Source organism: Globicephala melas, chromosome 15 (assembly GCF_963455315.2).
Source record: "Globicephala melas chromosome 15, mGloMel1.2, whole genome shotgun sequence".
Lineage (NCBI taxonomy): Eukaryota > Metazoa > Chordata > Mammalia > Artiodactyla > Delphinidae > Globicephala > Globicephala melas.
The window spans coordinates 8,878,475-8,906,386 of record NC_083328.1 but is presented as its reverse complement, the minus strand read 5'-3'; the positions used below and the strand labels follow the sequence as shown (position 1 = coordinate 8,906,386).

Below are 27,912 nucleotides of genomic sequence, written 5' to 3'. Positions count from 1 at the left end.
AGCCCTGGTCCAGGAAGATCCCACATGTTGCAGAGCAACTAAGCCCATGAGCCACAACTACCGAGCCCACACACTGCAACTACTGAAGCCTGCGTGCTCTAGCGCCCGTGCTCCGCAACAAGAGAAGCCACAGCAGTGAGTAGCCCGCGCAACACAGAGTAGCCCCCACTCGCCCGCAACTGGAGAAAGCCCGTGTGCAGCAACTAAGACCCAACATAGCAAAAACAAACAAAAACTTCTACTCTGCAAAAGACATTGTCAAGAGAATGAGAAGATAAGCCACAGACTGGGAGAAAATATTTGCAAAAGACATATCTGATAAAGGACAGTTATCTAAAACATATAAATATACTCCTAAAACTCAACAATAAGAAAACAAACAATCCAGCTAAAAAATGGGCCTAAGACCTTAACAGAAACCTTATGAAAGAAGATGTTTAGATGGTCAATAAGCATATGAAAAGATGCTCCACATCCTATGTCAGCAGGGAAATGCAAATTAAAACAATGAAATACCACTACATACCTATTAGAATGGCCGAAATCCAGAACACTGACAACACCAAATACTGATGAGGATGCAGAGCAACAGGAACTCTCATTCACTGCTGGCGGGAATGCAAAGTGATACGGCCACTTTGGAAAATAGTTTGGTAGTTTCTTACAAAACTAAACATACTATTACCATATGATTCAACTATGGAGCTCCTTGGTTTTCACCCAAAGGAGTTGAAAACTTAAGCCCACACAAAAACCTGCACATGGATGTTTGTAGCAGCTTTACTCATAATTACCAAAATTTGGAAGCAACCAGGATGACCTCCAGTAGGTGAATGGATACATAAACTGTGATGCATCCAAACAGTGGAATATTACTGAGCAGTAAAAAGAAATGAGCTATCAAGCCATGAAAAGACATGGAGGAAACTTAATTGAATATTACTACGTTGAAAGAAGCCAGTCTGAAAAGACTACATACTATATGATTCCAACTATATGACATCTGGAAAAGGTAAAACTATGGAGACTATAAAAAGATCAGTGGTTGCCAAGAGTTGGGGGGGGGTGGGGGTGGGGAGTGAGTAGGGGTGGGGTGGGAATGAACAGGTAGAGCAAAGAGGATTTTTAAGTCTGTGAAAATATTCTGTATGATGGATACATTTGTCCAAACCCACAGAATGTACAACACCACAAGTGAACTGTAATATAAACTATGGACTTTGGTGATTGTGATGGATGTGTCAGTAGGTTCATCCATTAGGCAAGGCTATGCATGTTTGGGGGCAGGGCAGGTATGTGGAAACTCTGTACTTTCCCCTCAATTGTTCAGTGAACCTAAAACTGCTCTTAAAAAAAATAAGATCTTAATTTAAAAAAAAAAGTAAAAGAAGTTTCTAACTTCAGAAACTCTTAGTCAAATGGAAGAGACAGATTACATAGGAAAAAAGACCTAAAAGAATTCTATTTTGGATAACAAGGCAGGCAGGCTAGGTAACTGGGTTGACTTTCCCACTGAAAACTACTAACAATATTGAGTGGAATATTAAAAATGCTTTGAAGGCATTAATGAACTTGCAAGAGAGTAAGAAATCCTCAGGCCAGGAACTGAGTAATTCAGATATTCAGAGAGCAAATGACTTGATGGGTTCAGGGAATGGTGGGGAGGGGGCACTTTGCCACACCAAGTGAACCTGAGTTTTGGTTTTCTGGGCCTTAAGGCCCAGGTGGTGAACAGGAGGCAGGGCTCTCACCTGCCCAACTTGAGGAGTCTAGTGCAAGAGCCAAAAGACTTCCTCCTCCGTGCAGGGGAATTAAGGGTAAATTGGAAATAACACACATGTACTCCTGCACTGAAGGAGTCCCCCCTGAGGACTGCAAAGAAAATCTACTGCCTTAAACCACTGTTGTGATCAGAGGGCGGAAAAAACTACTGCTGAGAATTGGACCCGTGAGCCAGTCCTCAAGGGGATCTGCTCAGAATTCACATAACTTTTAAGCTGAGAATTTAATTTAGAGTGATCTTAATGGATGCAAGTGCCAATTCCCTCTGGAGGAAGCGGCCTTTGTTAGAATTCAAAGAATTCCCACCAAAAAAATCTCCAGGAAAATGAGCAGCTCACAGTAGAAAAGTAACTAAATACAAAAAGAAACTACATAGCAGGAGCAAAATTCATCAAAACAACAGATGGCAGAAACAGACCTCGAAGGGCTTTAGATACTAGAATTATAAAAAGTGATATATAAAACCACTATATTTAACAAACCTAAAAAAAATTAGAGACTGTTTTAAAATATATGCAGGGCACAATAAATTATAAAGAATGCCAAGCAGATTAGAAAAAACCAAACCAAACCAAACCTAAAATTCCAAGAAATGAGAATGATACTAAAATTGAAAACCTTATGGAGAGGTTTAGCAACAGATTAGACCCAGCTGAAGAGGGAATAAGTGAACTGAAAGCTAGATTTACTGTGAAATTATCCAGAATGCAGTATAGAGACAAACAAACAGGTAGAAAAAAATCAAATAGTGGTTTAAAGACATGGGGAATAGAGTGAGAAAGTCTAAAATACTAACCAAAGTCTCAGAGGAAAACAAAGAATGAAGCAAATCAATATTTAGAGACAATGAGAATTTTTTTGTAACTGATATAATAATCTACAGATTTAAAAAGTCCAAAGAATCTAGAATAAATTCACACCTAGATAAATACTAAGAACTTAAAAACAGAGAAACAAACACAGATTAGCTTCAAAGAAGCAATGGTAAGTCTGACAGCAGACTTCATAAAAATGATGGAAGCCAGAGGTCGGTGGAAGGACATCTTGACTAATACCTTCCATGTGCTGAAAGAAAAGAACTATTATCCCAGAATTCTAAAGTCAGAGAAAATATCTTCCATGAATGCGGGTGAAATAAAGACATTCTCCATCAGGTAAAAGTGGTTGTTTGCCACCAGCAGACTCTCACTAAAGGAAGTTCTAAAGGAAATAACTCAGGCAGAAAGAAAGAGATCCCAAATGGATGGCCTGAGATGTAAGAGGAAATGAAGAGTGCAGAATAAGACAATTAAAATAAAATATCTTCTAGGGTCTAAAAGCAACAAAAATTAAAATGCATGACAACAACATACAAGGGAGTGAATGGGGTTAAAATATTCTAAGGTCTTTGTGCTATACTGGAAACAGATATGATATCTAGACATTGATATGAATTTTAGACGCTGGTAACGTAAGCATGCACTTTGTAATTATTAGATAACATTATCAAAAAGTTAAAAAAAACCAAAACCTCTGCTTTTATTTTTTATCTTCCCACTAGTAATGAGGGGGAAACTGAATGAGAAAGAAAATACCCAATCAATCCAAAAGAAGGCAAAAATGAGAGAAATAGAAACAGAACAGATGGGACAAATAGCATAAAATAAGATGGGAGACATAAATCTAAACATGTTATGAATTATAATAAATGTAAACAGAGTAAGTATCCAGTTGACAAAGACTGCCATCTTGAATTTTAAAAAAAATCCAACTAAATGCTATTGACAAGTATATTTCTAAGACAAAAGAATATAGAAAAGTCAATCAGTCAATCACTGTGCTGTACATCTGAAACTAATATAGTATTATAAATCAACTATACTTCAATTTTAAACAAAAACTGACCATGAGCTAGCTCACACAGCAAGTCTCAAAAATACTTCGAAAATCAGTATCATATTGATTCTCTGGCCACAGTGCAATAAATATATATGTAAAAAATATTAAAAAGAATATAGAAAAGTCAGAAGTAAAAGGATGAAAAAAGATATACCAGATAAATTCTAGCAAAAAAAAGGAAAAAGACCTAAGCTTTCCATGTTACAGAAATGTAATAGAAAGCTCTCTAGCATACAGTTGGAAGTTTTGGGGGACAAACCTCTGCTTTGTTTAGGTTAACTAGTCTTGTGACATAGGAAAAGCTGCTTCCCTCTCTGGGCCTGTATTTCTCATCTATAATGGGTAGATTGGACAACATAATTGCTAACATTTTGTGAGTGCAGACAGACACAGGTAAGAATTTGAAGGAAAGGGCTAACATAGTAGTTCTTAACCAGTGGGGCAAAATGACACATCAGAATCACCTGGGGAGATTCTTCAAAAGGCAAATTACCTCCTGTCCATACACATACTCCTTGAATCTAGAGGGATTCCGGTATGTGTACAAAACCACTCTTTTCAATGTATTCTGATATTGCCACCTACCTCCTCCCTCTTCCTAAGGCACTGAGAATCCCTAGATAGGAAAGAAAAACCACTGGCATTAAGGACTGGGAATGCCAGTTCTCAATGTACTGTGACCCCAATGGGACCACTAGAAGAAAGAAGTAGGACCTGTGACAGTGTCACTGCCGAAGGATCCCAATGCCCAGAGAGCATTATGACATGAACTGCCATCGGCAGGAGAAGCTCCCAAGCCCTAGAACTTCCCTACAGCTTCCAGGGACCCCAGGTAAGACTGTGGATATCATGGTTCCATTTGGGGGCATCTCTGACTCCCTCCCTGATGTTCATGAGAGAAATGCTAAACAAGCTGAAAGAGATGAATTTGCTCCATTCCACAGTCCTTGTTCTGTGGCCTCTGGGAAAGGATAAGGTGGCACAGGTGGCCCCTGGGTGCGTGTCCAAACTCACCCACATCCTGCTCATGTCACTCAATTCATTTTTGTATCTCAGAGAGTCCTTCAGGACCTGGAGAGAGAAGGAGAGGAGACAGAGGATGGTGAAACATGGGTCTGGGGTGGAGGAGAGAGGGTGATGGGACAGAGACGAAGCCCTCTATGAAATTGGTACCCAAGAGGCCAGGAGATGGGGGCAGCTGCCATCCCCTGTGCGAGAGTGGACAGTGGCTCTTGTGACTTAGGCAACTGCACTTTCCCCACATGGGTCCCTGGATCCCTGCCCATCCGCTGCAGCCCCAGGAACTCACGTTTGGGTGTCCATCCCGGAGGAGTTTGTGGAACACGTGGCAGAACTTCCAGCAGAGCACAGCGTTGCTGGAGAGGGGCAGCCGGTTGACAACAGACCAAAAGGTCTGCGCCCCCTTTTCATGGTGGGTGCCCAGTATGCACGGTGAGGGAAGGTCATGGAAAACAAAGGCAACCAACCCTGGGATGAAGCCTCTAAAGGCCATCGTGGGGGCTGTGTGTTGTTCATGGCGCCTGGCACTACCCATCAGAGGACACCGCTTATAATGAAGGCATCACAGATCTGTACAAGTATCCTGGCAGTTTTTTGGCAGATGGCAAAAAAGTGCTTCCTTCTAATAAAATCCATTTTATTAGATGATTTCCAAAGAGACGGCCATGTCTTTTGGGAGGGGTGTCTTTTCCTAACTTGCATAAGTGCATTCTGGGCCAGCAGTGGCTCTGGTTGGCCTTTAGTGGGAAGATGCTTCGGTTGGAATTAGGGCTTTGCTGTGGGAAGACAGACTCTGCCCTTCCTCTAGGTTTGCCGAGTTTGTGGTAGGGCCTTTGTGGGGAGGTGAGTGGAGGGTGTGGTGTGTGTGTATAATTACACTAACATTTTAACAACACAATACAGCCTCTCAAAATTCTTTCTTATGCACTATTCCAAAGCAAGGGTGTGCTTCAGCTCTTCAAGTGCCCTGGCCCCTGCTGGGGACCCTACCCCCTGGCTACTGACACCCTTGGCTTCTCTTCCAGGTAGCGTCTATCTCCTCTCCCATTAGGCATTGTGCTCTTACCCTGAAAGAGGCAGTCTTTGTTTAAAATGTATTTTCCCTAAATTTAAAAATGACGCTTTCGGGACTTCCCTGGTGGCGCAGTGGTTAAGAATCCGCCTGCCAATGCAGGGGACACAGGTTCGAGCCCTGGCCGGGAAGATCCCACGTGCCGTGGAGCAACTAAGCCCGTGTGCCACAACTACTGAGCCTGCGCTCTAGAGCCCGTGAGCCACAACTACTGAACCCGTGTGCCACAACCACTGAAGCCTGCACGCCTAGAGCCCGTGCTCAGCAACAAGAGAAGCCACCACAGTGTGAAGCCTGTGCACCGCAACGAAGAGTAGCCCCTGCTCACCACAACTAGAGAAAGCCCACACGCAGCAACGAAGACCCAACACAGCCATAAACAAGTAAATAAATAAATAAGTAAATAAAATGACGCTTTCACTCCACCTCTTCTAAAAACCTTCCTGGCCTCGTTCAGGGGTGCCTTCATTTCCCAACACCTTGAATTCCCTGTATGCGGACTCCTGGGGCCACTTCCTTCTGAGATCCAATTCCAAACACACCCGCCACGTGGAGTGCCTGCCATGCTTTGCGTGTAATAAATGTCCTTCTGGCCTCGAGTGACTTTAACAGAGCTCCAGGCCTCCGTAATTAGGGAGCCCCCCCCCCACTGTTTTTTAACTTGGAAGACATTTACATTTATTTTTACTTTCCCACATCACCAATCATGGATGAGTGGCTTGTATCTCCATCAGGAAAACACAGCACTACCGAGTTACTATTAATATTATATCCAATAGAGAACTCAATCTTTGGTCACAGCGTTAAGAGCTCCTGGATTTAGTCCCATCAGCCCTCTCTGAAATGACCTAAGGGAGCCCTTTCTGAGGCAAGTAGAGGATTTCCACATTTCTTTTGTAATGGATGCTTACACAGGCCTCACACACCCGGTAACCGGGCACCATTAACCCCAAGTATGGTAATGTCCTCAGAACTTTCGGCTTTTTAATCCAGGCTCAGGTAAGAAGCACTGCACCATTTAAGGAAAGACTTGCCTCAGGTTAGAAACTATGAGACTCACCCGAAAGACATGTTGTTTTGCTTCTGAGCTGGAAAGTGTGGTAAAGTTCCCTCCCTGGACTGAAATTTGCATTTTGAGAGGGGCTGCCTTGAAAACGGACTTTTGGGTCTAGAAGCTGAAATCAGCTTTTGGTCTTAGAGTGATTCTGAAATAACTTATGGTTTCACCTCAGGCACAGCCCCCTGGGACTAGAAGGAAGCCAAGAGGAGAGACGGACAGCCCCCTACCCTCCACTGAGATGATTTCTCACAGTAGGTTGCGGCTCCTTTACCGGAGAGCAATCTCCCGAAACAGAAGCCAGGGACGTGTGGAGCTGGCCGGGCACCCCGGCTTGCAAAGAGGCAAGCAGACCTTTCTGTCTTTCTTTAATTTTCTAAGCATTTTAACGCACCCAATTCGTGTCAGGCACTTGGGGATATAAAGAAAGTAAGACTTCAGTCCTCAGCCCTCCAGGAGTGGATACCACAGTCGGGGGTGTCAACCTGTTCACCAGTCAGGCACTAGGGATAGATGGTTGTCTGAACAGCATTTCTCAATGAAGCCAGGTTTCCAAATGCTCGTTCAGTGGGTAATGAGGGTAGCTGGTGTTCTTTAAAAGTACTGATAAAGAATAAATGTTTTGTGAGATCTTTAGGCTGTAAAACCCTACTGTATGGAGCGGATCTTTTCAACATTTATCCACCCCTTAGAAATTGTGAGGCAGAGAGACTCCCAGAATGTCAGAGCTGGAATGTTAGGCCTTTGAAAGCTTCTTTAGCCAACACTTTCATTTGACAGACAAGGGAATTAAGGCTCACAGAGGTCCCACGGGGCCCACTCGAGGTCCCAGAGAAAGTCAGAGAGCCCCAGAGATGAGATTTCAGAATCTCCCTCTAGGTCTGTTCCATGGCCCCAGGGAGCCTCCCTGGCAAGGTGTGACCTGGCCCGGCCACTACAGGCCTGGCCCTCTCTGTGCTCACACCCATCCAGAGGAGCACACTGTCCTGTGACAACTGTCTCTCTCTTACTTCATATCTTGCACCAGACTGACTGATCAGTATTCTTAGCAGGGAAGGGTCAAGACTGGGTCACTCCCTGTGAAAATCAATTGGGCCACCAATAATGAGGGCTTTTCTTGGTTTGGTTTTCTTGACTCAGTAAAGCATCAAGGGCATAAAAAGGCAAGGTCCGGCTAGGCTCACGGTTGGGCCAGGCTTCTGGGGTACCCGGTAGAGGTTCTATAGCCCCATCTTGCAGCAAAGCCCTAATTCCAACCAAAGCATATTCTGCTAAAGACAAGCTGCTTTCCTTCCAGTGAAGAGCAGTACATGCTCTTAGCCACATTTCCTGAGGGCCTGACCTGTTCTGGGCATCGCACTGGCAGTGCTGGGCTTCCATGGCCTTCTAACCTGGAGGGTCTCCTCCACGGAGGGGCGGGGGTGGGATGACTTCAAGACAGGTTGTTCCAACCCAGCTGGCTGTGGTGCAGCCACCATGCTGAGCCCCGGCAAGAAGGAACTTCCCAGCGCAGACAGAAGCCCAGCCTCCCCTTGCCCTGTGCTTGGCCCCAGCACACACAGAGACCGAGCCTTGGCCCACTGGCAGCCTCTCCTCCAGGATTCGGGGATTAGCCCTCGAGCACCTGGACTTGACCTCAAGGGCAGGTCCCGAGGAATCCATCGGCCAGGTGGCCTGCACTTCCCTCCAAAGCCACAGACCCATGACGGTGGTTGCCTAGGACCTCCACCAACTTGGCGTGGGGGACTTGGCGAAAATCTTCAAATCACCAGTTCCCTAGTCCACTCTGACCTTCTCATCTTCTTCCCTCTGGTTTGGGGTGAACCAGTTCACACAAGTGGCTCTGATTTCCATGGTAGAGCCCTTGTGTCGGCTTAAGGCCAACCGCTGCCGCCAAGGCCTCTGTTTTGCTTTCATGTTCAGAGAAGGGCATTTGAGCATGTCTCCAAGGGGGTGGTCAGTGTGGCAAGGTGCAGGGCCAGAGCGCTTTGATGGTACAGGTGAAGACCCCTCTGGTGCCCCGAGGAAATCTCTCAAAGGAGAGTAAATTCAAAGGACTCGGTAGTTCTGAAAAGCTAAGTCCCAGGAGAGAGGCGAGACTGGGCCAGATGGCCGCTTTGGTCCCTTCCACCTCTACAGGCTGTGGGTTCTGAGGCCAGCTGTTGCCAACCCACACTGTTCAGACCCTGCTGGGGCCTGGCCGGTGGGGGGCAGTTTTCCTTCCTGAAGCTGAGCAAGGATGCCTCACCCCGACCTCATTCGCCCCCCCCGCCCCCCCATCTGACCCCCCTTGGGGTCGGTCCTCCAAGCAACATCTAAAAGGATATTTCTGGCGTGTTTTTCCTTTACAGCCACTTCCTGTGTATTAATGGCCTTATTGATGCTGACAGTCTGAAAAACAAGAGGGAGGGGGGAGGGGAAGGAGGATGAGATGAATAAGCTTCTGACAGTGGCTGGGACCCTCCCAGACGCCCCGCCCCTTCTCCTCCCTCCGCAGACCCCTCTGCTCCACTGTTCCCTTGCAGGGCCCCCCTGCGGGGGGCAGAGGTGGGCAGCACTCCCAGGCCAGCTGGCCCGGGCTGTCCTAAGGCAGAGGGCTTTGCTGCCTGGCATTGGCTGTGCCCAGCTGCTGCGCCCGCATGCCACTCATTCACTTGGCCCAACATGGCAATTAAAGCCTGCACAAAGGGATGCCTTTCATCCTCCAGGGAAACATTATTTCTCCGGGAGCAGGAGGAAGAGGCGCTGAGATCAGGGAGGGGCTGTGGCTCAAAGACCGTCCAGCTACCCCCTCTCTCACAGCTAGAACCTTCCATGGAGCCTACCCTAGCTGGCCCGGGTTGACAGTGGTCACTCTCCTCTCTTGTTTCCCTGCTCTTGGGCACTTTCCAGCTCCTAACCAAATTCCCTTTTATTTTCTTACTTCTATCATAGGGCAGGACGAATATTCACTCCTTTCTGGTCGTTTTAAAAATCGTAACTCTCTTCTGAAGTAAGCAAAGCACGTTATACCTGTAAATATAACTTACACACACACATACATGGGATCGTATCGTGTAGGCTGTTTTTTGAAATACAGCCTTTTTCTGTTTTGCTTTGCTTCCTTCCACAGACATCATTCTACCCCCAACCCATGTTAGCAACCCGTTATGCATCCTGCACGCGTGCACGCACGCACGCACACACACACACCCCTACATTCCGAAGGGCTTATTTTTGTCACTGTTCTATAAAACTGGGACTGTCATGCACAGACTTTTTCACATCTTGCTCTTCTCCCTTGAAAATATCCCATGAAACATTCTCCAAGTGAACTGGTAAAACGCTAGCTCATTCTTTAAAAAGATAACATAATATTCCATGGCGGGGGTGGATGTCATTTATAGCATCCCGTATTGGGAGGCAATTTATTTCCAGTAAACTATTTTAGTAAACATTCTTATACATATATCCTTATTAATTGAGGCTTTCGTTTCCAAGGGATAGAGTACTAGGAGTGAGATTACTGGGTCCACTTTTTTTTTTTTTAAACTTTTCATTATGGAAAAGTCCAAGCACACACAAATATGATGATTAGTCTAATAAGCCCTCATATAGTCAGTCCCCAGCACCAACCAATTATTATGAACTTGCATCCAAACATGCACCCTTATGGGTGAGGGGTCACAAACATTTTCTGTAGAGCCAGTTAGTAAATATTTTAGGCTTTGCAAGTCACATGCTCTCCATCACAACTATTCAGCTCTGCTGCTGGAGGGAAAAAGCCACCTCAGCGATACTAAATGAATACGGAACTGAATGACTGTGGCTGAATTCCAATAAAACTTTATTTACAAAACCAGGAGGTGGTCTGGATTTGGCCTGCACCTCTAGTGCGCTGACCCTTGCTTTATACCATTGGTCACTGATTCCCTTGCTCCCTGGATTATCTGAAGTAAATTCTAGGCGTTATACCATTTTACCAGTAAATATTTCAGTAAGAACGTCTAAGAAAAAAAAAAAAGACTCTTTAAAATTTAACCATAATACTATGATCACACCTAAAGTTTTAAGGATAATTTCTTAATGTCATCAAATGGTTAGTGTTCACATTTCTCTCTTGTGTTAAAAAAACAAACAACTTTCTTGCAACTGTTCTAATCGGGATCTAAACAAGGCTGCCACCACGCTTTGTAAACAGGCTCTAACAATCACATTTCCACTGGCGATGTTCAAAAGTATCCCCTCCGACGGGGGTTATCACTTCTTTTCATTTTTGCCGGTCTTACGGGTGTAGCGACATTTCATCATGAACTTGTAATTTCCTGACTGCTAGTAAGTTTTGAGTATTTTCTTATATGTTCCCATGGTTGTTGATTGCCTTACCTAGTGAAGTATGTTCATCTTACCTTTTATAGCTTCTATGTTTACTTACAGTTTCTCCTGCCCCATGTTTATACTGGTAGACGCTTACATTTTCCTCTAAGTGTTTTATTGTTTGTATTTTATTGTGTTTGAATCTTCATCTGGAAAAAATACATACTTATGTATATGTCATATATGTATATGTACATGTATATGTGTATGAATATATTTGGTACAAAATAGGTTTTATACCAAGATATGGTCTTTTACATCTGGTTTACATAACTTTTGGGTGTGTTCTTTAAGTCCACTATAGCACTTATTTTTTTTCCCTCTACCAGAATCAACTCTTTTTTTTAATTGAGATGTAGTTAATTTACAATGTTGTGTTAGTTTCAAGTGTACAGCAAAGTGATTCAATTATACATATATATATATATATTCCTTTTCAGATTCTTTTCCCATGTAGGTTATTATAAGATATTGAGTATAGTTCCCTATGCTCTACAGTAGATTCTTGTTGTTTACCTATTTTATATTGGGTTCGCCAAAAAATTCATTCGGTTTTAAGTACAAATAAAAGATGTTTTTCATTTTCACGAAGAGCTTTATTGAACAACGTATTCACTAACCGAACGAACTTTTTGGCCAACCCAATATATAGTAGTGTGTACACGTTAATCCCAAACTCCTAATTTATCTACCTCCCTCCCCCATCCCTTTTGGTAACCATAAATTTGTTTTCTATGTCTGTCAGCCAGACTCAACTTCTTTAATAGCATAAGCTATTAAAGAAGACACGTTCAAGTTCAAATCCCCCAGCGCCTGTGAATGTGATCTCATTTGGAAACAGGGTCTTTGCAGATGTAATTAGTTAAGATGATGTCATACTGGATTAGGGTGAGTCCTAAATCCAGTATGACTGGTGCCCTTATAAGGAGGCCAGGTGAAGACACAGGCACACAGACACTCAGGAAGAAGACAGCCATGTGAAGATGGAAGCTGACACTAAAGTGATGTGTCTACAAGCCAAGGAATGTGAAAGATGGCCAGCAACCACCAGAAGTTAGGAAGAGGCAAGGATGGATTCTTCCCTAGAGCCTCCAAAGGGATCGTGGCCCTGCTGACACCCTTATTTTGACCTTCTAGCCTCCAGAACTGGGAGAGAACAAATTTCTGTTGTTTTAAGCCACACACTATGTGGTAATTCGTTATGGCAGCCCCAGGAGACTAACACAGGGTCCTTTCCCCATCATGCTCAGTCACCTCCGAAGACAAGGAAAGTGCAGATACTCCTTTCCCTCTCCCCTACAGCACACGCAGGGGGCGCCACTGAGCACAGCTGTTGGCTGTCAGTGCATCGGTAAGACCAGTCCAGAAGGAATCTCATATAAGAGATGCTGCAAGAAAGAAGTAAAAAGTTTATCCCCCTAAAATCTCCCAGTGAGGCAGCACTTGTGTCCTGTGGAGACCCAGCGCTTCCAGCTTCCTCTTCACAAGTCCTTCCTTGGACCTTGTTTCTCAGCTCCTTCTTCCATGCCTGTCCCACGTCATCCTCTTTCCTTCAGATTTCCTCAGGTGAGTTACATGCTTTCAACTATGTTTCTCTCCTGGCTCTAGAACAATGATGGGATCCTGGCTGCAGACAGACCTCTGGGCAAAGTGACCACATTTGCTGAGCCTTTAAAGGTTGCCTGCGTTCATAAGGAGTTATAAGGGACCTAAATACGTAAGATGACACCAAGAGATGCAAATCCAGTAGGGTGTGAACTGGATGTGGTCAAGTTCTAGGGGGTTGGTAGAGACAGCCAGTAGCACAGGCTGTGATGGAAAAAGAGAAATCCATGTTGGCTGGAAATGCTAGAAACTGCGTCAGGGCCTTGAGGGAGGACTGTGATGGGTGGGGTTTAGACTTGGTCCACAAATATCTATTTATACTGATGGACCAAAGACCAATTGCCCAAGCAATTGTGGTCAGTATGAGCCTTGCTTACAAAAACAAACAAAAAATCCTTAAAATTCCCTTAAGCCACATAAAATAATATACCATGAGTTTGTAACTGTAGACTGTGTGTGTGTGTGTGTGTGTGTGTGTGTGTCTGAAAACTGAAAATATCCTGTACTCTACATGTTGAAAGGAAGGAGAGATCCTGTGAAACTGCGATGCTGCCCAGGGAAACTTTGTCTAAGGAAGAAAGGGGTCACCTGTCTGTCCCCGGTGCCTCCCCTGCCATTGACTGACTTCTCTCAATGACGCTGCCTACAGCTTCAAGGGGCACTTACGGTTGTTGCACAGAAAGGCTAAGCCACTTGCCCAAGGTCATACTATTCTGGTGGTCGGATCCTCGAGCCCAGCTCCGGAAAGGCTTGGAACGCGAGGGCCGGTTCTGCTGCAGGGCCACGTGTGTGCAAGGGCAGAACGGGGCGTGAAGGCAGAAAGGGAGGTAGCACTGAGTGCGGGGAGCCAGTGGGCTTCGGAGGGGGCGGGAAAGGACGGAAGCAGCTGAAGGGAAGAGAGTTGAAGGAGGCAGCTATTAATAGCAGAGAAGTGAAGGAAAAAAGGCCTCAACCTAAAAGATGGAAGTGAAATGGAAAGAACCCGACACAAGGTGGGCTATGAAGCAACTCCAACAGGACTGGCCAGTAGGAGCTCCCAGTTACAGGGAACATAACAGAAGGAAGAATCAAAGATGCTGCAGAGGTTTTGAAGCTGGGCAGGTGGCAGAACGAGGCAGGCATCTGGGGCTGAGGGGACACTGTAAGCAAAGGACAATGAGGCTGGGGGGGCTTGGGGTGAGAAATAGTCATTTTTAAAAGATTGAGGAAGTGAACTGGCAGTAGCAGTGGTTCTAATCATCAAGATAATGGCAGCTAATGAGTGCTTACTACCCAGCCCTGGGTTAATAAGTATTTTGTACGAATTATCTCATTAAAGTCTTATAACTTCTACATCCTACGAGTGAGTATTAGTATTAATCATCTTCATTTTACAGATGAGGAAACCAAGGCTTAGAAAGGCTATGTAAATTGCCCAAGGCTGCTCTACCGGCCAGTGTAGAGCTGGAACTCAGACTCGGAAGTGGGGCTCCACAGCTCAGGCTCTGGATCACAATCCCCACATGAGACATGGCCCTCCACACCACAGAGACACAGAACCAGAGTCCAAATGATTTCCACAGACTGGAAAAATGGGTGAAACTTCACTAGATGCAATCTAGCAGGTATAAACGAAGTTTCCTATATTTAGGTCTAAACTCGCTGGCACAGGGGACATATGAGTCAAAGCAGCACCTGTGAAAATGATTTAGGTGTTTTATTTGGCTGCCAACTTAATATAAGCAACGCTGTGATGTGGCTGATCACCATGCAAGTCTGGCTCTGGATGTATTAAAAGGAGTACAGTGTTCCGAATGAGGGAGGGGATGGTTCTAATTCCTTATGAAGATAAATTCACATGTGAAACACTATTCAGTTTTAGACCTTGTACATTATGGAGGAAACCAACAAACTAGACTACTTCTAAAAGAGAGTGACCTGGGCTGGGATAAGCCTGGGGCCTGAAGACAACTTAGAGGAATATCAATATTCTTAAAGGTGGTCATGTGGAAGGAAGAATAATTCCAAAGATCAAAACTAGACCGACGGGTAGAAGTATAGTCAGGCCGTTTTTGGATAAACTTAAAGCTGTCTCATGAAAGAGAGAATTCCCCATTATGAGAAGTATACAGGCAGAGGCATGGCAACGTCTTCTTAGGGTTACTGTGAAAAAGACTTACAGGCTCAGGCTGGATTAGGTGATTTTTAGGTTCCTTCTCACTGTTAGACTCTGTAAATGTCCTTCAGATGATGGTGGGCTTTGGATATAAGGGCAAGAAATTGTGACCTGGTGGACACTGAGATCCACAGAAGGCTCTTCTGTTTTTTATTTTTGGCCGTGCTGTGGCATGCGGGATCTTAGTTCCCTGACCAGGGACTGAACCCATGTCCCCTGCAGTGGAAGCATGGAGTCCTAACCACTGGACCACCAGGGAAGTCCCAATGGAAGGCTCTTGAAGCAGGGGAGGGACCGGATGCAAACGCCACTCCGTCCTCCTGAATTTGAGGAGGTACCTTTTCAGTGCCCTGAAAAAGGAAAGTGTGAAACAACTTCTGTGTGGACATTCAGAGTCACAGCCCCAGTACGAGCCCAGGACCCCAACACAGCACCTAGCCTAGCCCTGGGCTATGGAACGAAGTCTCTACCCAAATCAATAGCTACAAGACACCTGCAAGCCTTGGCTGCCCTGGTCAGGACTGCCACAGACCCTTCTCTTGCAGCTCTGGCAGGTTCCTGGGAGTGCCCACCCACTGCAGCCAACATGCCCAAAGTTCTCCAATCAACGCTTCCCTACTGAGAAGTCGGGCAGGGTCCAGCCCACAGCTGCAGGCCCACCACCCGGTTTCTGTAGCAGGCTTTTCGGGCTCAGAGGCAGGGCTGAGCCTCTGGGCCCGTAAAGGCAGGCTGTGGTCCTCCAGGGCCCTCGGAATCTCAGACACCGGCCACATCCAGGGCGGAAGTTCCACGCTAGGCTGAGTTTCCTGTACTTGTGCAGTGCTCGGTGCCTGGGATGCCACCCTGCGCCACACGCCCCTCACTTCCTTCTGCATCCCAAATCCTGCCCCGGCTTCTGAGCACAGTCCAAACTTGACCTTCCTTTAGACCTGCGAGGCCACTCTGGCCAATCATTTCGAATTCGTTCCTTCTTTCTTTTTAAATTCCCATTTCTCTTCGTGTGTTTGACAAGTATATTGTCTTACCTCCCCGCCAAGATTAAAATCCCAAGGGCGAGGACCCTGCCTTCTGACCTCGTGGGCCCGCAGCTGCTAAGGCGGGGCAGAGTCTTAATAAATTATTAAATCATTAAGGACTTAATGACAGCTTCCCAGTGCGCCTGCCTCTAAAAAGTACCAGGTATGTGATTCATGGTCTCTTGAGAAAATCTGCTCTGTCCCTCCCCTCCCCAGACTCTCTCTGAATTAAATAATTGGGTTCGGAGCTGGGCGATGCCTGGGGGGGCGCTCCCAGGGCAGAGGGTGAGAAATTCGGGGCTCCACTGCCCACCTCCGGCCTGGGTTAGGGAACATCCTCTGAGAACAGGCTGTTCTGCAGATTTCGCCGGAGTCACACAGGACCTCAGGCCGTGCAGTGCCTCCCCGAAAGAGCAGCATTGTACACCACTTCCTGACCCAGCTGGCCCTCGTGTCCCAGGCTGGTTCCGGAGGGCCAATTATCAGCAGGCACCGTAGGAAGGGCGGCTTTCCGCTCCCCGCCCCCCCACCGCCCCCATCCCTGTCCTCTGCTCCCTCAGGACAGCCTCAGCCAGGCTGCAGCCAATGGGGAAACTTCGGGCCTTGCTTCTGCGGGGGGCCAGGCCTGGGCCCGTGCTGCGGGGGCAGCTGGCCACAGTCAGGTCACGCACACAGCTGCTGGCAGGGACCAGCGCTTGGGCTGCCAAGGCCGGGCTGGCTCGCAAAGGTTCCATGGCAGGGGCAGGCACGGAGGATGTGCCCGGTGCGGGAGGCAGGTCCCAAAGCCAGGGACTGGAGGACCCAGTGCCTGGGCCAAGTGTAGGAAAACCTGCGACCAGGCAGGGCAGGAGGAGAAAGGAGGAAGTAGGCTAGAAAGGACACAGAAGGAATGAAAAGGGCACCAGTGGGCGGCAGGCATTTGCTCAGCAAAGCCAGAGGTGGCCACCGCCGATGGCCTTGGTGATGCTGCCCAGCACGGGGGCTGCACGCTGCATCCCTCACCGCGTCAGGTTTGGAGGCTTGGGGTAAACAGATGAGGCAGGTGGTCCTGTTAATACCTGCTGCGCAGGGCAGAAAGGGATGCTTTGGGCCGTCAGCTCCTCCTGGAGAAGAACGAGGCTGGCGATGGGGAGGGTGGGCTCTGATGCCGGAGAGAGACAGACTCAAAAGACTGCTGGGGCACGTCATGGTAAAGGTGGGGGCAGCCTGAGTGAGGATGACAGATTCAGAACCGAGTCGCAGTCACACGAGTCTCAGGGAAGAGACAAGCAAGGCACAGAAGACCGAACATAGCCTTCAGCACTGAGACTGCTCTGGTCTTGGCCGTGACACTTGGAAGTGGATGTCCGACGTCAAGTCTTTTGAATTCTTCTCTTGATCAGAAATAATAATAATAGAATGTCGTCACTGTTGTCACCGGATTGATTAGGGGTAGCAGCTGAGCCTCTACCAGGCGCTGCACTTGGGGATTTGCTTCTGATCCCCCCTCCCCTAGAGGGCAGGGACTCTGACCCATTTTCCAAGTCAGGTTGCCCAAAGAAGCAAAGGCAGCCACAGGTGGAGCCAGAATTCAAACCCAGGTCCCTGTCCCCACACTGTGCTACCTTCAGCTACTCGGCAGCCTCAATGCCATCCACCTGCCTGACTTTCTTTTTTTTTCTTACTTTTTGGCTACACCATGTGGCATGCGGGATATCTTAGTTCCCTGACCAGGGATCGAACCCGAGCCCCCTGCAGTGGAAGCATGGAGTCCTAACCCCTGTACCTCCAGGGAAGTCCCCTGCCTTGCTTTCTACCCCACAGCAGCTGCGCCCCAGATCTCTACTGCTCCTGAGTGATCTCAACCAGGCCCATGGCTTTGAACTCTTCATTTCTGCCAACATGCCCCACTGCCCAACTATTCCTCTCCCAGTCTCCCTAGAAGTCACCCTTAACTGCTGCCTTTGTCTCAATGTTCCCATCCAACCCATCAGCAATGCTGCCCTTTCCGCCTCCCAAATCCCTCTGTTATCTCTCCATCTCCTCTGCCTCCAGCCAAGCCCAAACCTCTATCATGTCCCCACTGGACCACTGAAATAGCTTCCCAAGTGGATTAGCCCTCCCCAAGTGGCTCTCTGCCCAGCAGCCAGAGTGATCTTGATAAACCACACCTGAGATCACGCCACCTGCCGCAGAACCCACCACCACCAATGAAGCCTGCCCTCCCACACGGCGGACAAAGCCCTACACCAGCGTCAACTCCCATTTGCCCTCTTACTTGTTACACCCCGACCACATGGGCTCCTCTTTGTTCTTCAAACATTTAAAATTCTTTCTGTCTCTGATGCTCCTTATGCCTGGAATGGTCAGATTTTTGCCTCCCATTCTTTGCAAGGCTGGATGTTCCTTCTTTTCCCGGCTGTTCAAATACCACCTCCTAGGCAGCCTCTCTAATCTAAAGCATCTCCCCACCCCTTGGCCTGCAGTACCTCTTTATCATGACACAACCATCTTGGTTATTTCCTGTAGAGGCTCTTATCTCAACCTGAAATTCCCTTGTTGGTTCCTTTGCTTGTTGTAGGTCTCACCACTAGACAGTGAGCTCTGTGCTGGCAGGGACCGTGTGATCCTGCTGTTCCCCCCCAGTGCACACACTGTGCCTGACACGTGGATGGGCTGACAGAGGAAAAAGGCTGCTCGGCCCGGCCCTCTCCAAGTAGACATCCTCATCACCACATGATACCTTGTTTGTTCCACTCACCTGTCTAGGAACCTCCATCGTCCCCTTCCCAAGTCACATTTCTTTCTCTCCAATGAAAAATCTTGCTGATATTTAAATATAAGCTGCCTTAACTAATGATATCCAGTTATCCTTTCTTACAATCCTTTAGCACTTAGCTAGGCTCCATATGGCTAAATACTTTGCCTCATTTAAATGCTTTTTATAAAAGGTATGTGCTATGGACTGAGTTGTGTGCCCCCCAAATTTGTATGTTGAAACCCTAACCTCCAGTGTGATGATACCTGGAGCCTTTGGGCAGTACTTAGGGTTAGATGAGGTCATGAGGATGGGGCCCCCATGATGAGATTAGTGACCTTAAAAAAGAGACACCAGAGCAGGTTCCCTTTCTCTTGCTCTCTTTTTCTCCACAACATGAGGACACAACAAGAAGGTGGCCGTCTACAAGTCACGAAGGGAGCCCTCATGGAGATCCAAATCAGCCAGCACCTTGCTCTTGGACTTCCCAGCCTCCAGCACTGTGAGAAATAAATTCCTATTGTTTAAGCCACCCAGTCTATGACATTTTATTATGGCAGCCTGAACAGACTAAGAGTATTTTTTTCTCTCTTTTTTTTTTTTTTTAGTATTTTGTGAGTCTTATCTACTTCATAAGCTGAGGACTATTGAAATTAGGATCACATCTCTCCCTCCCCTCCCATTCTAAAGCCCCCAACCTTCCTCTGGCTTCTGGGGAGGTGGTGAGTAATCTAATTATCTGGGTCATGCAGATTTCGAAGGGTTTAGCAAAAGGAAAGGCACTCGCTCTTCTGCAGTCTGATAATCTAGAGGGGAAGATGGAGTAAGAAAGTTGAGAAGATTAAAAAATGTCAATCAACTCTGTAATAGGTGTACAAACCTGTGTTGGGAGCAGGGTGGCCAGGACTGTGAAGCACCCAGAACAACTGAAGAAACAAGCAACCAAAGTGGAAAACACTGGGGGAAGCCATCCAAGTGTCCATCCACAGAGGAATGGGTACACAGAACATGGTCTATCCACACAATGGAATATTATTCAGCCCTGAAAGGAAGGAAATCCTGACACCTGCTACAACATGGCTGAACCTTGAGGACATTATGCTGAGTGAGATAGGCCCATCACAAAAGGACAGACCCTGTTGGATTCCACTTATATGAGGTACCTAGAGCAGTCACATTCAGAGAGACACAGGTAGAATGGTGTTTGCCAGGGGCTGGGAGGAGGGGGAAGTGCAGCGTTATTGTTGAATGGGGACAGAGTTTCAGTTTGGGAAGATGAAAAACTTCTGGAGAGGGATGGTGGTGATGGTCACACAGCAATGTGGAAGTACCCAATGCCACTGAACTGTACACTTTAAGTGATTAAAATGGTACATTTTATGGTATGTACATTTTTACCACGATAAAAACACACCCCCACACACAAAAAGGAGGAACTGATTAGGCTACAACAGGGATGAATCTCAAAAACATGATGCTAAGAAGCCAGACAAAAAATGTCACATATTGTATGATTCCATTTATACGAAATACCCAGGATAGGCAAATCCATGAGACAGAGAGCAGACTGCTAGTTGCCAGATTCAGGTAGGAGGGGGAATGGGGAGTGACTGCTTGATGGGTACAGGGTTTCCTCTTGGGGCGATGAAAAAAATGTGCTGAAGCTAGATAGTTGTGATTGGTGGCACAACATCATGAATGTACTAAATGCTACAGGATTATATACTTTATATTGGCTGAGTTTTATGTTACGTGTAAAACAATTTTTTTTTTTAAAGGTGGAAAACACGGAGGAATTATGATTCTGACTGAATACCTCCTTTTTGCAGGGCAGGGCCGCCACCTAGGCTGTAGGACTATGCTACACAACTCCAGGTGGGCCTCTCCCAGACTGTGAGGGATGATCCCTGTACCCAGACCCGCTGCCTGGGTGCAGGACACCATACCCAGTGCCGCTGGAGACGCGGGAGAAAGTGGATCTTGTCGCCAAAGAGTTAACTGTTTATAGGGAGATAAAGACCGTCCTCTTCCTGTTCCTCTTTCTATTCTTTCCTTCCTTCTCCTCTGACTGCAGTTTCAGAAGTACTTGATGAAAAAAGAAAGCAGCACGGGTGCACGTTACCTATGCCTGTGTGTGTGAGCAGGATCAGAAAGCTAAAGCCAAAATGAGACGAGGCTTCCGGAAAATGTGTGCGACCCCCAAAAGGGCTACCTCATTACACGAAAAGCAAAAGGAACAGGAGGGGATGGGCACGCTGCTTTCGGCAATGGTGACATGTTGATGATACTTTTTTTTTTCTTTTGGCTGCAGCATGTGGGATCTTAGTTCCCCCACCAGAGATCCAACCCGCGTCCCCTGCATTGGAAGCGGGGAGTCGTAACTGCTGGACCGCCAAGGAAGTCCCAATCAACTCCTAATTTGCTTCTATCTTTTCTGTCCAGGATGATCTTTGAACTGAAAAAGGCAGAGAGCACTGAAAGAGCAAACCCAAGGCGAGTGAGGAGACTGTCAGAGAATTCCCGGTGCTGAGTGAGCTCAGGCTTCCGACCCGGACGAGGAAGACACGAGGGGTTAAGAGTGACACGCGTGGCGAGATTGTGGGGAAATGGAGTGGCGCCCAAGGACCACACATGGGTGAAGATAATCGTGATTTACCGAAAGAGAAGACGGCAAAATTCCACCTGTTATTCGTGAGAGATTCCCAAAAGGAAAGGCGGCGCCGCTCACCAGGCACCAACTTACGTTCACGGAAGCAAGTCAGGCCAGACTGACCTCGTTTCCTCGTTAAAACTCTAGGCCACCGTTTCAGGAAAACATCAACGTGTGTGTCTGATTTTCCATCATCAAGGTGCTTGCCAGTCTCTTATAACATCTCATTGACACGGATGAGAAAGAACAGAGGCTACTGGGGGTCGAAACTACTGACTGCCAGCCAGACCTGACCTGCAGCCTGAGTATAACCTATGAGCCGGGATTGGTTGTGGGATCTTAGTTACCCGACTAGGGCCACCGGCAGTGAAAGTGCGTAGGCCTAACCACTGAGCCGCCAGGGAATTCCCCTGGTTTTTACTTTTTTTTTTTTTTTTTTTGCGGTACGCGGGCCTCTCACTGCCGTGGCCTCTCCCGTTGCGGAGCACAGGCTCCGGACGCGCAGGCTCAGCGGCCATGGCTCACGGACCCAGCCGCTCCGCGGCATGTGGGATCTTCCCGGACCGGGGCACGAACCTGCGTCCCCTGCATCGGCAGGTGGACTCTCAACTACTGCGCCACCAGGGAAGCCCCTGGTTTTTACATTTTTAAAGGAAGCAGAGGAGGTGGATGAGGAGGAAAGAGGGAGGAGGAGAGGAGGGGGGAGGAGTAACAGCTGCAGGAGCAGCTGGCCACAAAGCCCAAACTATTTACTATCCGGCCCTTGGCAGAAAAAGTTTGGTGTCCCCTGAGCTAGACAGGGAGGTCCACGAGGGTCGATGTCCGCCCTTACAGGTGCTGGTTGTTGGCTACCATCATCTTGATGTTGGGAGTAAATGCATTGGATGAACCTGGTAGACCATGACCATGGGCGAAAAACAACAAAACAGAAAATTCCTGGGCCCAGAATCCTAGTACATATGGGCGAACAGCAACCCAGGTGAAAGGGACCAAACTTATTCCCGGTAAGTTCATTAACAGTACGATGTGGCCACCATAATAAAATTTAAGAAGGTAATTTCATTTTGAGCTACATCAACAGAATTAGAAGATCCAGCACAGGAGCCAATCCTTGGTTTTACAGCTTTCAACCTCACCTGGAGTACTGAGTCATCCTACCACGTGCGGAGAGGCTGCTGAGCAGCGAATAATGCGGTCAGCTCTGGGCGCCCCATTCTAAGAGAATTACAGATCAAGTGGGTGTGTGCAAAGGAAACCAACTAGGATGGTGAACCACAGAAGGTCAGATGAGAGAACAGAAATCAGGGAAAGTGGTGGTGGGGAAGAGTGATGGGGAAGAAGGGGCACAGGTGTCTTCAAATATATTAGTTCCCGGGGGCTTCCCTGGTGGCGCAGTGGTTGAGAGTCCGCCTGCCGATGCAGGGGACACGGGTTCGTGCCCCGGTCCGGGAAGATCCCACATGCCGCGGAGCGGCTGGGTCCGTGAGCCATGGCCGCTGAGCCTGCGTGTCCGGAGCCTGTGCTCCACAACGGGAGAGGCCACAACAGTGAGAGGCCCGCGTACAGAAAAAAAAAAAAAATATATATATATATATATATATATATATATATAAAAGTTCCCTACACCTGTGAGAAATGGAAGGTCTCAGGGCCAGATGGGGACCCTTGAGTGAGGATGAAAAGAAGCCAGATTCTGTCTTCATCACCTCCCCAAACTGGGAACAATCCCAATGTCCTTCCACCTGGGGACAAACTGCGGTATAGCTACACCACGGAAAGCTACTCAGGAATAAAAGGAAAAAACTACTGATTCATGCCAACTATAGGATGAATCTTAAAAGTATTATGTGAAGTGAAAGAAGCCAGTGTGGTCGGTGTGTTTGGGGAACAGCTAGAAGGCTGGTCAGGCTGGAGCAGAGCGAGAGGAGGGCAGGAAGCGCCAGACCAGGCAGGGCCTTGAAGGCCGTTAAGAACTTTAAGCAGAGGAGAAACAGGATCTGATTCTGTTTTTGAAAAGGAAAAGAGGCCCAGATGGAGCTCTAGGCCATTCCATCCACATCGGGGAGACAGGAGGAACCAGGGAAGGAGAGGGAGATAAAGCAGCAAGGCAGGCAGGAGGGGAATGGAGGCCGCAAGGGCATGGGGAGGGGAGCAGAGAACCGGAGGAAGACGTATGGGAGACAGTGGGGACAGAACAGACGTCTCCTCCCCTCCCAGGGCCCGGGGCTCAGCGCTGGGGCTCTTGAGGTGTATGAACAGCCCCTCAACTCCAGGCCCCCCTCCCCCACCAGTGACCCCATTTAGAACCAGCTCCCTGGCTGGTTCTCCATCCCCTGATGGGGTCACACAGACAAGAAATACAGACTCCCCGTCTGCAATCTTTCTAGATTGGGTGTAGAGAGGCTGCAAAGAACACTCTTTTTCCAGAGACAAATATCTATATTTCCTTCTCTGAAAACTATCCAGGATGCTTGTAAACCCCCAGAAGTGATCTCCCTGTCTACCTGACAAGACCCCTCTCCAGCCACGGTTCCAGATTCCGTGGGGACAGAGTGAGAGAGCCGACGGGAGCAGCCTCCCTCCTGTACCTTCAAGCCTCCGAGAGGCCTTCCCAGGGCAACCCGGGCCCCTTGCTGTCGTGCAGCCCTCGTCCTCTTGTTTTCTCTGCCACTGTGCTGGGAGAGAACCCCCAGCTCTGCATCCCCAAAGGTCCTCAGAAATTCTCTACAGACTCTGAATCAGACCATCCAGCACAGGGGCAACTGATTACAGAAAGGGGGACCCCATCGTGTCCTCCTGACCCGGAGAAGAAGCCAACAAGCTCCGTCTTCCCTCCCTCATTTATCAGGACTACTGAAGAGTCCCCTTGAGCCAGGTCATCCTGCTTATCCTCCGGCAAAGATCAGCATCTTCCCTGCACTTTGTCCCCCAGTGTAACCCAAGCTCAGGTCACCCACCAACTTGAGCATCCCAATGTCTCCTGTGGGTCTCAGCCACTGTGCACACCAGCAGCCTCCTCCCAAGGGAGAGCGTCTGTGACGACCACAGGGTACCCACGTGGGCCTTCAGAAGGTCCCAGGATGTAGGGCACGAGGGTTAGATACTGAGACGTCGGGTCTCAGGGAAAAGGAGATGCTGGCCCATCTTCCCTCTTCCCCACCTGCAGGCGGCTGTGGCTTCAGACAGGCATGCTCTGGCCCCCACCGTTCTGTTTCTCTTGTCACAAAGGAAGCCTCGGTTCTGCCTTCCTAGTGACCCAAACTGCACCGCCACGTTCACAGGGGCTGCACCGAGAACTCATTAGAGTCCCTCTTAGGGCCAGGCCTCTGCCTAGAAAGTGATGCCTGGGGCAGGCCCATCAGATTCATCCCGATCATTCAGGAGGCACCCAGCCAAGCTCGAGCGGCCTTTCGCAATGGCCTTGGTTTCCAGATAGACAGCTGGTCTGCAAGAGTGGAAACCCTGAGCTGTGTCTTTCCCCAAATCACCAGCATTGCTCAACTTCCTCTCCTCCCCGCACCATGCTCTCCAGCACTCTCCACCTCCCAGATTTCTAATGGGGAGGTTAGTTTTGTTTCTTCTCTTTCAGCAGCACAGAGCAACTTTGCTCTGACTCTCTCAAGACACAGGGGGGAGGTAGTGGCACAGCACAGGACCCACCCTTCCTCAGCTCCGTGCCTCTCCCAGACCCCATTCCTAAGAGTGTCTCCGTGTCAAATGAATGAGCTGGGAGGCACTTGAGAGACCTAGGCAATGCCAGAGCCTGCCACTTCCCGCCCCCCAAACCTCTGTTTTATCTTCTATTTCTACAGCAAACTCACCCCCATGTTACTATATAACTGACCCTCTACCTCTACTCTCCACCACCACGGACCCAAATGAAGCAGCAAGAATCACTTTCCTCCTGAGTTCTCCCTGCTGAGAAAGCGACGGGTCCCTGATCTCGCGAAATCCAAACTCTCCCATGTGGCTTCAGTGACACCCCTTGCGTCTCCTTCTTCAGCTTCACTTCTCACTTCAGATGGCGGTCTTCACAAGACTGTGACCCAATTTTCCCGAAATGCAATTTATAAATAAATAGGGTCCCATTTTACACAAGAGGGCGGCTGCGGGAAGATATGTTGACTCCAACAATGAATTCGGTAACCTTAGATCTTCCCAATTCACCTGTTTGGCTCATTCAAATGTGTGAAGACCAGGTGTGCATGGAAAATAATAACAATAGCATTTCTCCTTTATTGTCTAGCCTTTCACAGTCTGCAAAGAGCTTTCATTTGCAGTCTGACTGATGTTGAGAAACCCTGGTGAGAGAGCTGGGCACACTTTATAGGGAAACAAGTGGGCTTGGAGAGGTCCAGCCACACCAGTCGGGCACATGCTCTACACTCTACAACCTATATGGTTACAACTGAACTCTTAGCCAGAGCCAACTTGTTTACTAAACCCCTGCTCTGACCTCTGATGAGAACCAAAAGGAGAAAGTTTTTCAGAAAACCTAGAGTGGGTACCTGAAGAAGACCATCCCTGAGGTCAGACAACCTCTAAACAAATCAGCCTGTACTATCGTCATGGAAGCAGGTTCTGGTCTTAGTTGCTCGCACACCTCCCACCAAACCCCCATAATACACAGTTTTATTCTTTCTCGGGAGGAACCTGTTCCAGTCTGAAGGGAGACAGGTTGGATGTTGGGCCTGTGAAGTCCAAGGTCACTGCAGGCTGACACTGTTGAGATCACCTGGACTAAACTCCATCAGGCAGAGGTCCCAGGAGCTCGCTCTTCTCTGAGATTTCCGCAGGTGGGTGACGTACCGAGAGGGGATAGTCCGGAGCCCTGAACTCCAGCCCCCAGACAAATCAGCCAGTCCGGTCACAGTCTATGGCCAAATTCGCATCAAGCACCTTCTGCAAAGCCCCATAGGGGATGCCTGTCCAGCCTCATTCAACAGCCTCAAATAGCACACAGTGTTTTTTTGGTCAGTGGTTCTCCAATCTGGCTGTACCTGAATATCACCTAAGAACTGACCCCTGTATCCCCCGTATGCATTCATCCACCCCTAACAGATTCCTTTGCTCCACCCAGGATTGGACTCATCTGGTCTGAGAAAGGGCCACTGTTCACCACACTCTAAATCCGGCTGTGTTACAGAAGAACATTCTATGTCAGAGTCTAAACGAGGAAAAAAGCTCAGCTAAAGGAAAAGCAGGAATGAAGAGGGGGAAGAATGGGAGGAGCAAAGAAAAAGGGGATAATAAAGACTTTATATTATAATATTTACTTTTATAATAATAAAGTGGAAAAATGGAAAATGAAGGGATTTCCTCAGCTCAGACAAGCATACCTTGATTTAAGTAAATATAATTTTTTTTCCGGAAAATATGAATGGACACTAAGGACAAATCAGGAGATTAGTCAATTTACCAAAGAATTTGACATCAGATTCCTTTAAATAGCAATCTCTGCTAGTACATTTAAAATAGGATTCCTTTTACAGAAGTGTGATTTATACAAAACCACATCTGTTGCATAAACCTCAGAAAAAGAGCTCTCCTGCCATATACTCTGCCTAACTATAGAACTGGCCCAGTACAGATGGTCACCTGTTTTCTTCCAAAAGATACCCAGCCCTGCTCTCTGTCACCTATTTCTCTACTTTACCTGATCATGGTTCATTGATTCCTAAGGGCCACTGGATTCTTCCAGTCTTCTCTAAACTCAGGGAGCAACTGCTCTGAATTTTCATACTCATTCATTCAACACATATTTCTTTTTTTTTTTTTTTTTTTTTTGCGGTACGCGGGCCTCTCACCGCTGTGGCCTCTCCCGTTGCGGAGCACAGGCTCCGGACGCGCAGGCCCAGCGGCCATGGCCCACGGGCCCAGCCGCTCCGCGGCATGTGGGATCCTCCCGGACCGGGGCACGAACCTGCGTCCCCTGCATCGGCAGGCGGACTCCCAACCACTGCGCCACCAGGGAAGCCCTCTTTTTTTTTTTAACATCTTTATTGGAGTCTAATTGCTTTACAATGGTGTGTTAGTTTCTGCTTTATAACAAAGTCAATCAGTTATACATATACATATGTTCCCATATCTCTTCCCTCTTGCGTCTCCCTCCCTCCCACCCTCCCTATCCCACCCCTCCAGGCGGTCACAAACCACCTAGCTGATCTCCCTATGCTATGCGGCTGCTTCCCACTAGCTATCTATTTTACGTTTGGTAGTGTATATATGTCCATGCCACTCTCTCACTTTGTCACAGCTTACCTTTCCCCCTCCCCATATCCTCAAGTCCATTCTCTAGTAGATCTGTGTCTTTATTCCTGTCTTACCCCTAGGTCCTTCATGACATTATTTTCCTTAAATTCCATATATATGTGTTAGCATACGGTATTTGTCTTTCTCTTTCTGACTTACTTCACTCTGTATGACAGACTCTAGGTCTATCCACCTCATTACAAATAGCTCAGTTTTGTTTCTTTTTATGGCTGAGTAATACTCCATTGTATATATGTGCCACATCTTCTTTATCCATTCATCTGATGATGGGCACTTGGGTTGTTTCCATCTCCGGGCTATTGTAAATAGAG

At 47.6% G+C, this 27,912-nt stretch overlaps 1 protein-coding gene and 1 non-coding gene across 3 annotated transcripts in view; both read right to left on the bottom strand.

Annotated features, from left to right (window-relative positions):
* HIP1 (huntingtin interacting protein 1) overlaps nucleotides 1-27,912 on the bottom strand; it is a 153,743-nt gene that overhangs the window by 42,791 nt on the left and 83,040 nt on the right. For both annotated transcript variants that reach the window (XM_030872024.2, XM_030872025.2), the window contains exons 2-4: nucleotides 9,137-9,200; nucleotides 4,970-5,112; nucleotides 4,675-4,731 (exon numbers count right to left, since the gene is read on the bottom strand). In XM_030872024.2, the coding sequence (XP_030727884.2) occupies nucleotides 4,675-4,731; nucleotides 4,970-5,112; nucleotides 9,137-9,200 (264 nt within the window). The remainder of the gene's footprint in view (nucleotides 1-4,674; nucleotides 4,732-4,969; nucleotides 5,113-9,136; nucleotides 9,201-27,912) is intronic.
* LOC115861391 (small nucleolar RNA SNORA25) lies at nucleotides 6,470-6,602 on the bottom strand. The gene has a single exon (XR_004042775.1). It is a non-coding gene; the product is annotated as a small nucleolar RNA SNORA25 (small nucleolar RNA).